The sequence below is a fragment of the Myotis davidii genome, unplaced genomic scaffold, assembly GCF_000327345.1.
Source record: "Myotis davidii unplaced genomic scaffold, ASM32734v1 scaffold223, whole genome shotgun sequence".
Taxonomy (NCBI): Eukaryota; Metazoa; Chordata; class Mammalia; order Chiroptera; family Vespertilionidae; genus Myotis; species Myotis davidii.
Genome location: NW_006294609.1, coordinates 1009412 through 1021661, shown reverse-complemented (window position 1 = coordinate 1021661; position 12250 = coordinate 1009412). Strand labels below are relative to the sequence as shown.

General features: G+C 60.2%; 2 protein-coding genes across 11 annotated transcripts in view; one reads left to right on the top strand and one right to left on the bottom strand.

Annotated features, from left to right (window-relative positions):
- Positions 1-5321, top strand: LOC102767607 (coiled-coil domain-containing protein 74B; the record flags this gene model as incomplete). Its single annotated transcript, XM_006768958.2, has 8 exons — positions 1-166; positions 1213-1257; positions 2347-2406; positions 3246-3405; positions 4181-4367; positions 4443-4525; positions 4605-4661; positions 4765-5321. Coding segments are annotated over 8 exons (897 nt in total), but the record flags the coding sequence as incomplete, so codon positions are not given.
- Positions 5322-5830: 509 nt separating this feature from the next.
- MED15 (mediator complex subunit 15) overlaps positions 5831-12250 on the bottom strand; it is a 62384-nt gene continuing 55964 nt past the window's right edge. For all 10 annotated transcript variants that reach the window (XM_006768840.2, XM_006768842.2, XM_006768841.2 and 7 more), the window contains 9 exons: positions 10389-10525; positions 10164-10291; positions 9806-9940; positions 9660-9723; positions 8913-8979; positions 8273-8433; positions 8010-8176; positions 7481-7579; positions 5831-6785 (listed from right to left, as the gene is read on the bottom strand). In XM_006768840.2, coding sequence (XP_006768903.1) covers positions 6649-6785; positions 7481-7579; positions 8010-8176; positions 8273-8433; positions 8913-8979; positions 9660-9723; positions 9806-9940; positions 10164-10291; positions 10389-10525 — 1095 coding nt within the window. In that variant the 3' untranslated portion in view covers positions 5831-6648. The remainder of the gene's footprint in view (positions 6786-7480; positions 7580-8009; positions 8177-8272; positions 8434-8912; positions 8980-9659; positions 9724-9805; positions 9941-10163; positions 10292-10388; positions 10526-12250) is intronic.

Here is a 12250-nt window from a genome sequence, read left to right as displayed (position 1 = left end):
GCGGCCCTCCACAACCTGGGGTATCAGGCCGCGCCGCTCGGGGTCGGCGAGGCGCAGAAGCGGGTGCTGGACCTGGAGAAGAGCCTGCAGTTCCTGCAGCAGCAGCACTCGGAGACGCTAGTCAAACTCCACGAGGAGATTGATCACCTGAAGCGGGAGAACAAGGGTGAGTGCAGGGGGCGGGCCGGACACGGCGCCCCCCGCGGTGGGACCCGAGAGACCAGAAGACCCGCCTCCCTGTCTCTGTCCTCAGCACCGAAGCAGTACATGGACTCCAGAACACGCCCCTTTAGGGAGGACTCAGGGCAGCAAGCCCGCCCCGGGTCCTACCGCGGGGCTCAGGCTCCCTACCCCAGACCAGCCCCCCCAACCCCCCTCCAGTCATGGGTCTGTCTTCATAGAAGGTGGCCTTCTGGGCAACTGCCCATCTGGCAGGGCGGGTGTGGCTGCATCATTTCCCACAGTCACCCCGTCAGCCTTTTCTGCAGGCAGGGCCAGGTCCACCTCATTTTTAAAACTTTTAAAAAAGTAAAACATACCCTCAAAAGTAGCTCAGTGAACTTTCACACACTAAGCACACCCAGATCAAGGGCAGACGTGCTGGCCCAGCAGGATCCCTGGGCTCCATCCAACCTCTCCCCAGACATCTGGGACCCTGTGCCCTTGTGTCTCCTCAGGACAGACCCACTTCCTAATTTTACACCCCTCGAGACTCCTCAGCCCCCTGAAGCAGAACTTGAGGCCTCCACCATGGGACCCTGCCCCTCTCTCTGGCCTTCCTCACACTTTAGCTCACCCTGTCTTCTCGAGTTTCACCCCAGTCCCTCCCTGATACCAGCCGTGCCTTGGGCACTTGGTTGTAGCACTGACTACATCTGCTCATCCATGGCCAGGGGCTCCTGGAAAGCTGGGCCATCCCGACTCATCCCTCTACCCTGGGAACCAAGCCCCCCACCTGGCAGAGGGTGCCCTGTAGACGTCATGGATGAAGGGTGGGATTTTGGGTGAGGCTCTCATGCAGGGCTTTGGCTCAGGGAACAGCCAGAGGCATTCCCAGCCCTAAGGAACCAAGGCAAAGTCTTGGCCCATGGGGCAGGGTCCCCGAGGCCTCTTGGGGACTCAGCGGAGAGAGGGTGGGCAGGGTAGGGCAAGACAAGCTTCTCTCAAATGGCTGTGGCTTTGAAAATGACGAGAACATGTGCTTGCTTCCAGAGCTCCATTACAAGCTCATAATGAACCAGAAGTCAATTAAGAGAGGTAAGACTGAGGCCCTCAGTGCCCGATGGGAAGTTACCACTGTCAAGAGCAGCCCCTCTAAACTGTCTGTGCCCACCCAGCTGCTCTGGCCCACGCACTGTCCTAGTGGTGAGGGGTCCTGGAGGCTCTGGACAGACACCGCTGCACCCAGCCATGGTCTGGGTGACAAGCACAGGTGCCGCTCTCAGGGAGCCCAAGGCCTGAAGTCTGAACAGTAGGGTCAGTGGGCAGAACAGCTGCCGGTGGGGGTGCCCAGGCCTGTCCCTGCCTTCCCCAGCCTCACTGCCTTGGTGAGCTCTCACTTGGCTGCTGCTCTGGCCTGCTCCTGTGTCCCTCTGAAATGCTGGGGAGCCCAGCCCAGCCCTGTGGCTCTGGCCTCTCATTCCTGGGATGGCAGGGATTCCCTCTACCGTCTCAGAAGCAACTGTGGGGTCTGGGAGAAGAAAGTGCAGGACACAGAGACCTGCAGCCACTTGTCCAAAGTCCTCCCTCATCTGAGGCACATTGACGCTATCTGTCCCCCAGCCCAGCCCAGACTGCTTTGGGCTTGTTCTCCCCACTAACATTTGGGGCCAGGCCTGACACTGAGTGGTGAGTGGTGCCAGCCTGGGGTGCTCCAGTCTCGGGGGTGGGGGTGGGGGTGGCTAGGTTCTTTCTTCCTGGGGGACACAGAGAATGGGATATGGGGGCCTGGCTTTAGTGGGCAGAGCAGCTCCAGTGAGCTGTCCCTGACACACAGTGGCGCCCATTTAGCGGCCCCAGTCCTGCAGTGTGTGTGTGTGGGGGGGGGGGGGGGGGGTGCGGGGGTCCCCGAAGGGACATCAGGAGAGGTTGTATGCCTTCAGGACCTGCCTACTCCTACGGCCCCAAGCCCCCTCCTTTGTGGCCTTGGCTCCCCTCAGGCACTGGCTAGATCTGGGGCTGCCTCACCAGAACATCGGGGAGGGCTCTGCATGAATGCCCGGGCCCAGGGCCTGCGAGGCCAGGAGGCGGGCGCAGGAGGGCCCGGCCTCTTGCTGTGCAGAAGCTGCTGGGGGAAGTGGAACATAAGCTGCCATCTTGGGTTGAACCCTGCATGTTCGCCCACAGGTAGCATCAACAATTCCAACTTTCAGGCCGTCAAGCCCATTCCAAACTCAGTGATGTCAGGTGAGCCTGCCAGCACCCTCAGTGTGCTTGGGGGGGAGGGCAAGTGCCCCACTGTTAGGCAGCCCTGGGGGTGGGGAGAAGGTGCCTTTGCCAGGCCCCAAGGACCTGAGGGTTAAGGGGCAACAAAAGGGAGCCAAGAGGGTGTGGTGAGCTGAAACCACCAGAAGGGGGCTGAGCTGGATGGGATGGGGCTGTGGGTCAGCCGGAGGGAGGGAGGGAGGCTGCAGAAACAGGGATGTCAGCGAGGCCCACCTGGAGCTGACAGCCTCTCTGAGTGTCTTCCAGAGACAGGGTGGGGAGCTGGCTGCCCGGCTGGTAGTGTCCCCGCTAAGCAGGCAGGACGCAGGTCCGATGGCCCCGGCGCCCTTTGCAGCACTGAGGGCCTCTTCTCCCCACGCCGCCTCCTGAGAGGCAGGCATGCTGATCGGGAGCCGCCCGGGCTCTAAGGTGGACCCAGGCAGGCCATGGATCTTGTTCTGGGAAAGCAAACCTGGGGTTGGATCAGGACCTCTCATTCAGTTTCATTTTGTCCCAAGTGGGGTTCTGCTTTAGGCAGGGGACAGCTGCAGGGCCACCCACCCCCAGTGTTTTCGGAAGCCTGGGAAGAGACTGGCCCTGTTTCAGGAGTCAGAGCGTTCAGGAGGCTCCGCCCTCAGGCTTCATGCTCAGACCCTCCTTCCTGTGTTCCAGCAGGAGGGTCTGCTACCGTCTCCCCTTTACCAGGAGGAAACTGAGGCAGGGGGCGGGGGCTCCTTGGGCACACACAGCTGATCCTGGAGGACTTGGGCACAAATGCTTGATGCCCGCAGTAATTGGCCCTGTCTGGGTCTGACCTGCAGCCAACTCTCAAAACAAGGCCAGGCCTCAACCCAGCTCCAAGAGGACAGACTCAAAAACGGATGTTCTCCAGAAGACAGACCTGGAAGAGAAGACTTCGGCGGCTGCCCTGCTTCACTGCAGCAAGTTGGACAAAGCCCCCGTGGCACAGAGGCCCTCCAGGTAAGGCACTTAGAAGGTTCACACCCTGGAACCAGCCCATTGCTTTGCCTTCCAAATGGGCTGGCCTCCAGCATGAACTAAGCTGGGGGTCCTACAGGGCCCCTGTGCTGACCTGAGCCCACCAGAGGGGCCAGCAGCAGCCCCTAAACCAGGGGTCCTCAAACTACGGCCCGCGGGCCACATGCAAATACAAATATTGTATTTGTTCGCGTTTTGTTTCTTTACTTCAAAATAAGATATGTGCAGTGTGCATGGGAATTTGTTCGTAGTTGTTTTTTTTTAACTATAGTCCGGCCCTCCAACAGTCTGAGGGACAGTGAACTGGCCCCGTTTAAAAAGTTTGAGGACCCCTGCAACCATTTACGAAAATTTGACCTCCAAACGAGCTTGCTTTTCACCAAGAAGAGTCAGGTTTCCAGGCTCCACCTGGGAAACTCGGCCATTGGAAGGCACGGTCAGCAGGACACCCCAGGTTTTGGAATTTCCCTAGAAAGCAGCAGGGAGTCTGTACTTTGCACCAGAAAAGGGACCCCATTGTCCCCCAGGTAGTAAAGCCAGCAGGACAGGCTCCTGTTTCCCTCTGCACAGTCCTTAGATTCCCTCTTGACCAGTTCTACCAAGTTTGGGGTCAGGACAGCGTGAAACACACATGCGCATCTGGTCACTGGGGAGGAAGAGATGGGCCCAGATCACTGGCCCCAGAGACCCCGGTGCAGGCGCCCTGGTCAGCAGAAGGCAGCCAGGCCACCTCTGGCTGCTGCACTGACTGTTTCAGAGATGAAGTGGAGACCTTTCATCCAGACGCCACCTCGGTGGCAGGCAGCCAGCACAAGAGCAAGCAGGTGATGGGGGTGCCCCGCCTGATGAACCTGCCCCCCCACTTGCGCAAACCCACCTCACTCCAGCAGTGTGAAGTGGTCATCCGCCAGCTGTGGAATGCCAACCTCCTGCAGGCCCAAGAGGTGAGGCTCGGGTGGTGGGGCGCAGCCCTGGCGGCTCTGCAGCCCTGGCCGCCATGCCTTCTCCCTGTCTTCCAGCTGCAGCATCTCAAGTCTCTCCTGGAAAGGACCCAGAAGTCATCCCGGGCGGCCTCCAAGGAGGAGGCCCCGAGCTCTCCCAAGTGAGTGCCCCGTGTGGCTCTTGCCCCAACACAGGAGAGCTGGTGGTGCAGGGCTCACTGCTTCCTCTTCCTTCCCCAGTGACCAGGAAGCTATGCAGCTCTCCAAGGTCCCCACCAAGGGTGTCTCTAGGAAATGGTGAGTCCAGGGGCACAGGATGGGTGGGGCACCTGCAAGGAGAAGGGGGCGGGGCAGAGCAGAAAGGAGGCCCTGGCTCTGCTGCCCACTCTGCCCCCGCCAGCCTGATCCTGAGCCCGATTCCCGTGTCAGAGCGCGCCGTCCTGCCCGCACTGAAGCAGACCCTGAAGAATAACTTTGCAGAGCGGCAGAAAAGGCTGCAGGTGGTGCAGAGCCGGCGGCTGCACCGCTCCGTGCTCTGAGCGCCTGCCCTCAGCAGCCTGCACCGTGGTCCCCGCCAGGCCCAGGTCACAGCTGGGGACACTCACCCTCTCTAGGCAGCATTCCAAAAAAAAAAAAAAAAAATTCCACATAAACCAAACTCACAGCAGATAAAGTCCTTGGTCTGAGAACCGAAAAACGTTTATTTTCTTGCTCAGTATTTTGCTATTCTGCATTTACACAAGAGCGTGTTAAAAGTATTACTTCACCTGTTGAAGAATAAAGCTTGTTTCTCCCAGTCCTGAATCTAGTCCCTCGCTGGCTGTCAGGCGCTGCTGCCCTGGGAGGCCCCCAGCTCTGCACCCTATAATGGGGTGCGGGGGAGAGGGCGCTGGCGGCCGCCCTGCAAACAAGCTTCGTGTGCACCCCTTATTGGCTTCAGGGCCTTTCCTGCCTGAGCTGCCTTCTGGGCACAGGCACTCGGGTCTTCTGCTTGACCAGACACTCCTCAGGGCAAGACGATGTCCACCTACCTCGGCAACATCTGTGTCCACACTGACATCGGCGATGAGCCACACTGCTGAGCCCAGTGTCGTCCGTGAAGGGCCACAGTCAAGGCCCCAGGAGAATGGTCCTCTGCAGGGTGCTGGGCCTACCCTGTGATGTCCTCACCCCCTGAGGGCCTCACATCTACCCCTCAATCGCCAGAACAGCAGCTTCCTCTTACATCTCACCGGTGTTTCTCAGGGCTAATCTCTGCCTCCTCCAGCTTCAGGGAACAGAGACTTTGCCAGAAACCTGGAGGTGAACCAGGACGAGGCATCAAGTCAGATGAGGGTGAACTGAGGTCTGGGCATCCATGGCTATCTCCAAGGTGGGGGACCTGGCTCAGCCCTGACAACACCCCTCACTGAATAGTAGGCTCTGGACTCACAGGGGTGGGTGGGGCATAGTGACAAATTCATGACAAACACAGGAATAATAAATTTATTATAAGAACCACAGAAGGTATAGTAGTGCACATACAAAAGAGGGAACCTCTGAACCAGAGGACTGGCTGATGCTTCATCAGGGAGCCCTCCCTCTCCAGGTGGCTCTGAGGATACCAGGTCCAGAGGATGGCACCCTGACCCAAAAGTGAGCCTAGCTAGTACACATGGTGCCAAGGACAGGGTTTCCCCAGAATGCTCTGCTCCCTGGGACCCCCAGTGCTGAGCAGGCCCCAGGGCTTGAAGGGAACATGCCGTGAGGTGTGAGGTCCAGCGGGTAGTGGTGACTTGCAACTATCCACAGGCCATACTTCCTTTTAGACACACGGGTGCCCCTGGATGCGGGAGCCTTCCTATGGCAGGCCCCGTGTGAACCCAACACTGAGCAGAGAATTCTGTGTGTCTTCAGGGTTTCCTACAGAAACGGGGGGAGTGTTTTCTGGCACACACAAGGGCTGTAGCAGGGCCCTGGCTTCTCCCCGGAGACAGGGAGGACAGGGGCCCTGCAGGTGCCAAAGGGACAGCAGCTTGAGGAGCGCAGGCCCGGGGCGTGTCTGCCACTCCTACCACAGAGGACTCCAGAGCCCGTCCCGTCCGGTTCAAGTGTGGGGAACGCTTGGTAGGTCCCCAAGGCAGAAGATAAAAGCAGGAAAGCTAACCTAAGCCCAGGCTCTCTAGGGAGCCAACACCTAGAAGGGTCCGACACAAGGTGTGTGTCCTCTGTGGCCCCAACAAGGCTGCCAGCCGACCCGTGGTTCCTGGTGGGCTGGCAGCCCGAGATGCAGTAGTGGTGGTGGCTAGGCAGCCGAGAGGCAGGCCTGGTGGATGCTCTCCGCCCATGTGTTGAGCAGGGCCGTAACTGAGTGCTTGTCGGGGAGCTGCAGCAGCCTTGAGGTCATGCATCGGTGCACCGACTGCAGGAAGGGATTGGCGTCTGCAACAGAGTAGTGGGTCTTGAGCACTGCCCTCCTCCAGGACAACGGGCCCCATGCAACTCTTGTATGGGAACCTGCCCTCAAAGGCAGAGCTGGTGTCTGGGGCACTTCCAGCCACGGCTACCTGGGAGGCCATCGCCCATGCACCGCTGGTGGCTGTCAGGTCTCCCCGGCCCAGTGTCACTGGACAACTGAGTGGACTTGGAACCCAGGGCTTTCCCTCAGGGATGGCCTCAGGGCTCTAGTCCTGGTCCTCTGTGTGCCAGGTCTGAGCCTCATGGGGACTCATCAACGAAGCCCTCTGGGCCTCTGAGAGCCATGTCACCCAGATGGGTTCCCCTGAGCCCAAGCTCCTGCCCAGTCCAGGGGGATTGCAGGCCTGGGGGCGTGTCTGTGAGCCTGCAGAGGCCCACAAGGGCCACTGAACAGCTGGGCCTGGGTCTGCTCACTCCTCACCTACTGTACACCGATGCCCTGAAGTTGCAGGACAAAGGGACACAATGGGGGCAGAGACCCTTCTTTCTCCAGTGGTTGTGGGGCAACGTGCTCTTGTCCACAAAGGGGAACCAGAGGAGGAAAGGGAGGGCCTCAGCTTGGGCGGCACGTGGGGGAAACCCTGGTTGCTCAGAGCTGACCCTGCCTGCCCTGGGTCCCAGGCAGGGACTCCTCACAGCTGCCCTCTTGGCTCACCCACCGTATTGCCACTGCCGGTCGATCCACAGCGGGCTCTGGGCGGGGTAGTCGGCGGGCACACTGAGCTCCAGGGGTGGCACGCTTGGGAGGTCCTTGTCATCTGCAACACAAGAGGCTGTGCCCATGACCCACCCACCCTGCCTCACGGCCCTGCTCTGGTGAGGCTGCAAAGCCTGGAGGACACTGGCTCTAGGGCCTCAGGCAAGCAGAGTCCCCACTGGACAGGAGGGTTGGACTTCCCTGGCACAGGGGAGAGGGGACAGTGCTGGGCTCATGGTCCGGCCTCGGAAGATGTCCCGGGGCCAGGGTGTAAGGATCAAGGAGGACAACGCCGGCAGCTCCTGTGAGCCTGGGGCTGTGGGGTGAGCCTGGGTGTCTGTAGGAGGCTGAGCCCAGTGCACAGTCCGGGTTGGGCCAGTTCTGAGGTGAAGCCTGGAAGCTGTGTTCTCAGCACCCCCATGGCCCGGAGAAATGGTGGAGCCCTGGGGCTGGGCTTACTCCTCGCCCGCCCTGCCCTCCCCGGTACTCACCCAGCTTGCATATCAGATGGACGGTGCCGTTGTTACTGCAGTGAGAAGGGTCCAAGTTCACCAGGAACTTGGGGTCTAATCTGGCCACCTCGCCCTGGAGCACGTTGGGGATGCTCTGCCGCTCATCCTCTTCAAGCTTCCGCTTCCGGGTGCACACCACTGGTGCCCTGGAGGAGGCGATCGTGGTGACCACACTGGCTAGGCTGTGGCCTGTAGTCCCACACCTGCGCCCACCTCAAGGCTATGCCCTGGGCTGTACATACGTGATGGGTGGGCCATGGATGGCCGTCATGGCTGGCACGAATGTGCGGTACAGGGAATGGTTGAAGACGGGCGAGCGGATGTTGGCCAGGACGGCATCCAGGAGCGGCTGGCACAAGTACTGCTGCTTGGTCGGTGGTACCGGGGGTGGTGGAGGCGTGGGCTGGTACAGGAGGGGTGAGGTCAGCAGCCTCCTCTTGGGAAGGCTCTCCTGAGCTCAAGGCCCTCGTCCTTACTTACAGCCACACTTCCCGAGCTCCCCACCACCTCCAACCCCTGCACACAAAGATGGCCTATCCTGGACACAGTCTCCCCGATCCCCTCCCACCAGGGCCTGGCCTACTACTTGGCAAGTGGAGGCAGGATGTGGAGGCAGCTTAAAGGAAAACCCACAGCTTGGATGTTGGAGGAAGCACCCACAGGCGACAGCTGGAGGGCAATTTCTCCCACCTCCCCACCACCCACAGCAGACCTACCTGGAAGAAAACTCCAAGCAGGGTGCCCAGGCTGAGTGGTGAGCCCCCTCTGCCCACCCTGGACAGTGAGGGCAGCTCTTAGCCTGTGGTTCCGAGTCACTGTCGGGTGAGCCCTGACATTCCCTGCTGCCCTCAGAACCTCACCAGACCACAGCACCCCACTCACCACCGCCATGTCATTCTTGAGTTTCTCCAGGGCGATCTCACACTTCTGCAGAGTCTTCAGAGGGCACCTGTGGGGAGAGGGTACGTGGCTGACCCTCTGTGCTAGAGGATGGGAGAACTGGCAGCTCTCGTGTGCTAATCCAACCACACCCATCTGACCTCCCTGGACAGTCAGGCCGGGAGCCTTGGCTACTGGAACCATCCACAGGAATCCAGAGCCTAAGGCCTGGTGGTCCCACCCCAGGAGCTGCTCAGTCCTGATCAGCAGAACAAGGCATAGGTAGGCCAGAGGCCCAAATGAGGGGTCAAGCCAAGAAGGCCTGTGGGCCATCAAACTCCAACAGGCCAGCCCCGCAGAGCCTAGCACTCTGTCCAGACAAGCAGACCAGGAAGGAGACACAGTCTGAGCCAAGGGAAGTAACCTGAAGGCCAGTCCACACGCAGTTCTGTGGCGCTGGCCCAGCTCTGGCGCTGTGTCGAGAACCTGGCACTCATCGCCTCCCAAGTGCTTCTTAAGGCTCTGTCTTATGAGGGCCCCACAAGCTGATGCTGGAGTTGGGCTGTGAGCTGGGCTGGCCCACAGCTGGCAAAGGTGGGGGAGGGGCTTAGAGCCTCAGCAGACACATCTGAGTGGAGCCCCAGGCCCTTCCCTATACTCCGCACTGTCCGAGCCTGGCCAAGCAGCGGCCTGGGGCGCCCATGAGCTGTGGGTGCAGCGCCGCCCTCCCCGGGCCGAGGACATGCTCACCTCTTGGAGGGGTCAGTCAGGATGTCCAGGAGGCTCTTCATCTTACTCAGGTCCTTCTTTCTGTCTGGAACAGAAGCGGGGATACTGAGACACAGCCTGGGAGCCTGCCCCTCCCACCCCCACCCCCGTGCAGGCCCCACCCTCACCTTCGTTCTTGTCGATCTTGTTGATCATGCGGCGTAGGGGCTCGATGTACTTGGACAGCTGCTTCAGCTTGTCCAGGTACTGCTGCTCCTCGGCCTGGCTGGAGCCCGCTGGGCTCATGACGGAGCTGGGGTTTACTGCAGGACAGAGGCTGGTGAGCCCAGCCAGTCCACACGGCCCGACTCTGCAAACCCTCAAAGCGGGGTACTCGGGCTCCAAGGGGTTCGGTTTTGCTCACCCCTGACAAGCGAGGCCTCACGAGGGTGAGGGCGTTGCCCTCAGCATCTCAACTCCAGGGCGAATGTGGGTGACAGGATTGGCCCTGGGTCGCAGGCTACGCCCATCCCCAACCCGACTTACCAGGGGTGTTTAAAGGTCCCGGGGAGGGGACACTGAAGTTCTGCGGGGTGCGCGCTGTCACTGGACTCTGGGAGGGCTGTGGTGAGGGGCTTGGCAGGAAGCTACTGGGGGACGGGGCAGGGCCGGAGCTGCAGCAAAGGGAAAGGGAGCGTGTCTGTGAGCTGTGGGCACCAGCAGGGCCTTCCCTGTGAGCCAGGCAGGGAGGGGCACCCCGGCCAGGCCTACCTGACGTTGGAGTTGGGCTGTGAGCTGGGCTGGCCGGGCTGCGGGGATGGCTGTGGGGGAGGAGGCATCGACTGCGGGGTCTGCACCTGCTGGCCCGGCGACGGCGAGGACAGCATGGTGAGGCTGTTCTGGCTGACCTGGAAGTGGAGGGGGCTCAGCCTGCTCGCCTGCCACACACTCTCACTCCCACTGTCCCCTTGTTCCCACCCGCTCAGGCTTGGAGACCCCACGTGGCTGCACGCACAGCCCCGTCTCTCTCTCACAGCCTCAATGCATACCCTTGTCTTTCTTTGATGCCCTGCTTCTCAAATACTAATACAGGCACGTGCCCCACCTCTCAGGTGCACACACACACGGTGACCAAGACCTGGCGGGGTAGCCCTTGCTCCATGGCGGGAGACCCATGAAGAACTGGGCGTTCTGCGCTGAGACAAACATCCCCATGTGCCTGCCTTTCCGTGTGGGAGACTGTGGAGTGGGAGGCCAGGGAAGGCTGTGGCCTGGGAGGAGCTCTCCTCTGTAAACCCCGCTCTGTGATGGGTGAGACCATCCTTCACTTAATGGAGCACAGTGGCCCAGGTCAGCCCTCACCAGCATGCCTCGCCCGGGGCTCTGGGTCTGACCCGCAGGTCCCCCTGTCACGCGAGTGGCTCAGCATCATCCTCAGAAGCTGCTGCCTTGTTTGCAGAGCCGGGGCTCACCCTACTCCCTCAGTCCTCACTGAGGAGACACAACAGTCCACTGCACGCCGCCTTCACTAGGGAAGTGCCTATTCCCCTGTGAACTCCACAGGATGAAACCACACGCCCTAGACCCGTGGTCGGCAAACTGCGGCTTGCGAGCCACATGCAGCTCTTCGGCCCCTTGAGTGTGGCTCTTCCTACGCCTTAGGAGTACCCTAATTAAGTTAATAACAATGTACCTACCTATATAGTTTAAGTTTAAAAAATTTGGCTTTCAAAAGAAATTTCAATCGTTGTACTGTTATTTGGCTCTGTTGACTAATGAGTTTGCTGACCACTGGCCTAGGGCTCTGGGACAAGGATGTATGAAGCAGCCACTTTCCACTGCGAAGCTCAGGATGGCAGTTCCAGGTGGTGAGGACAGCTATGGGGAGATGTCTGCCTGCCCTGGGTTAACTAGCCTCTCCTGGAAAAAGCCCTGGAGAGAGCTGCCTCGCCCAGTACTGAATGATGGTGGCATAAAGGCCCGGCCCCTCCACACATCCGGTCACCCCAAAGGCCCTGCCAGCCTGAGCACTCCCAAGGGTTGGCGGTGACTTCTCCCACAGCCTAGTCAACCTCCTTGCCCTCCTAGCACCACCCCAGGGCCTGCTTGGCATAGCCAAGCCCACACCCCACCTCCTGACCATCCAGTTCCACAGACCGATTGCCCTCTCCCACACTCCTCCACCATGGCATTGTGAGTGCTGGGTTAGGACCACTCGGAGTGGGTCACTGCATTCCAGTCCTCTTGTCAGGGAGCAGGAAGGAACATCTGAAAGAGCCCAGATCCCACAAGGAAAACAGGATGCCACCTTCCCTATCCACCTACCCCACGAGGCGGGCGGGGGCAGGCATGGGGCCTTGCCCTTTCTCCCACACTGCCTGGAACAAGCTCCAGGAGCGAATGGCCTCTCCTCCTGTTCTCTGGCTTCCTCCCCACCCACCGAGTGTGTGGGACAGAGCTGCAGGGGGCACAGAGACCCATCACAGCACTCCAACATGGCTGGGTCAGAGAGGCACCAGCTCAAGCCATAAGTGGAGGGGCTGGAGTGAGGGAGCTTGAGGGGAGCAACATGGTTCCAGGTGTTTCATGTTGACCTCAGCAGGGCACAAACGGCCTGGAGCAGCTTAGCTTCT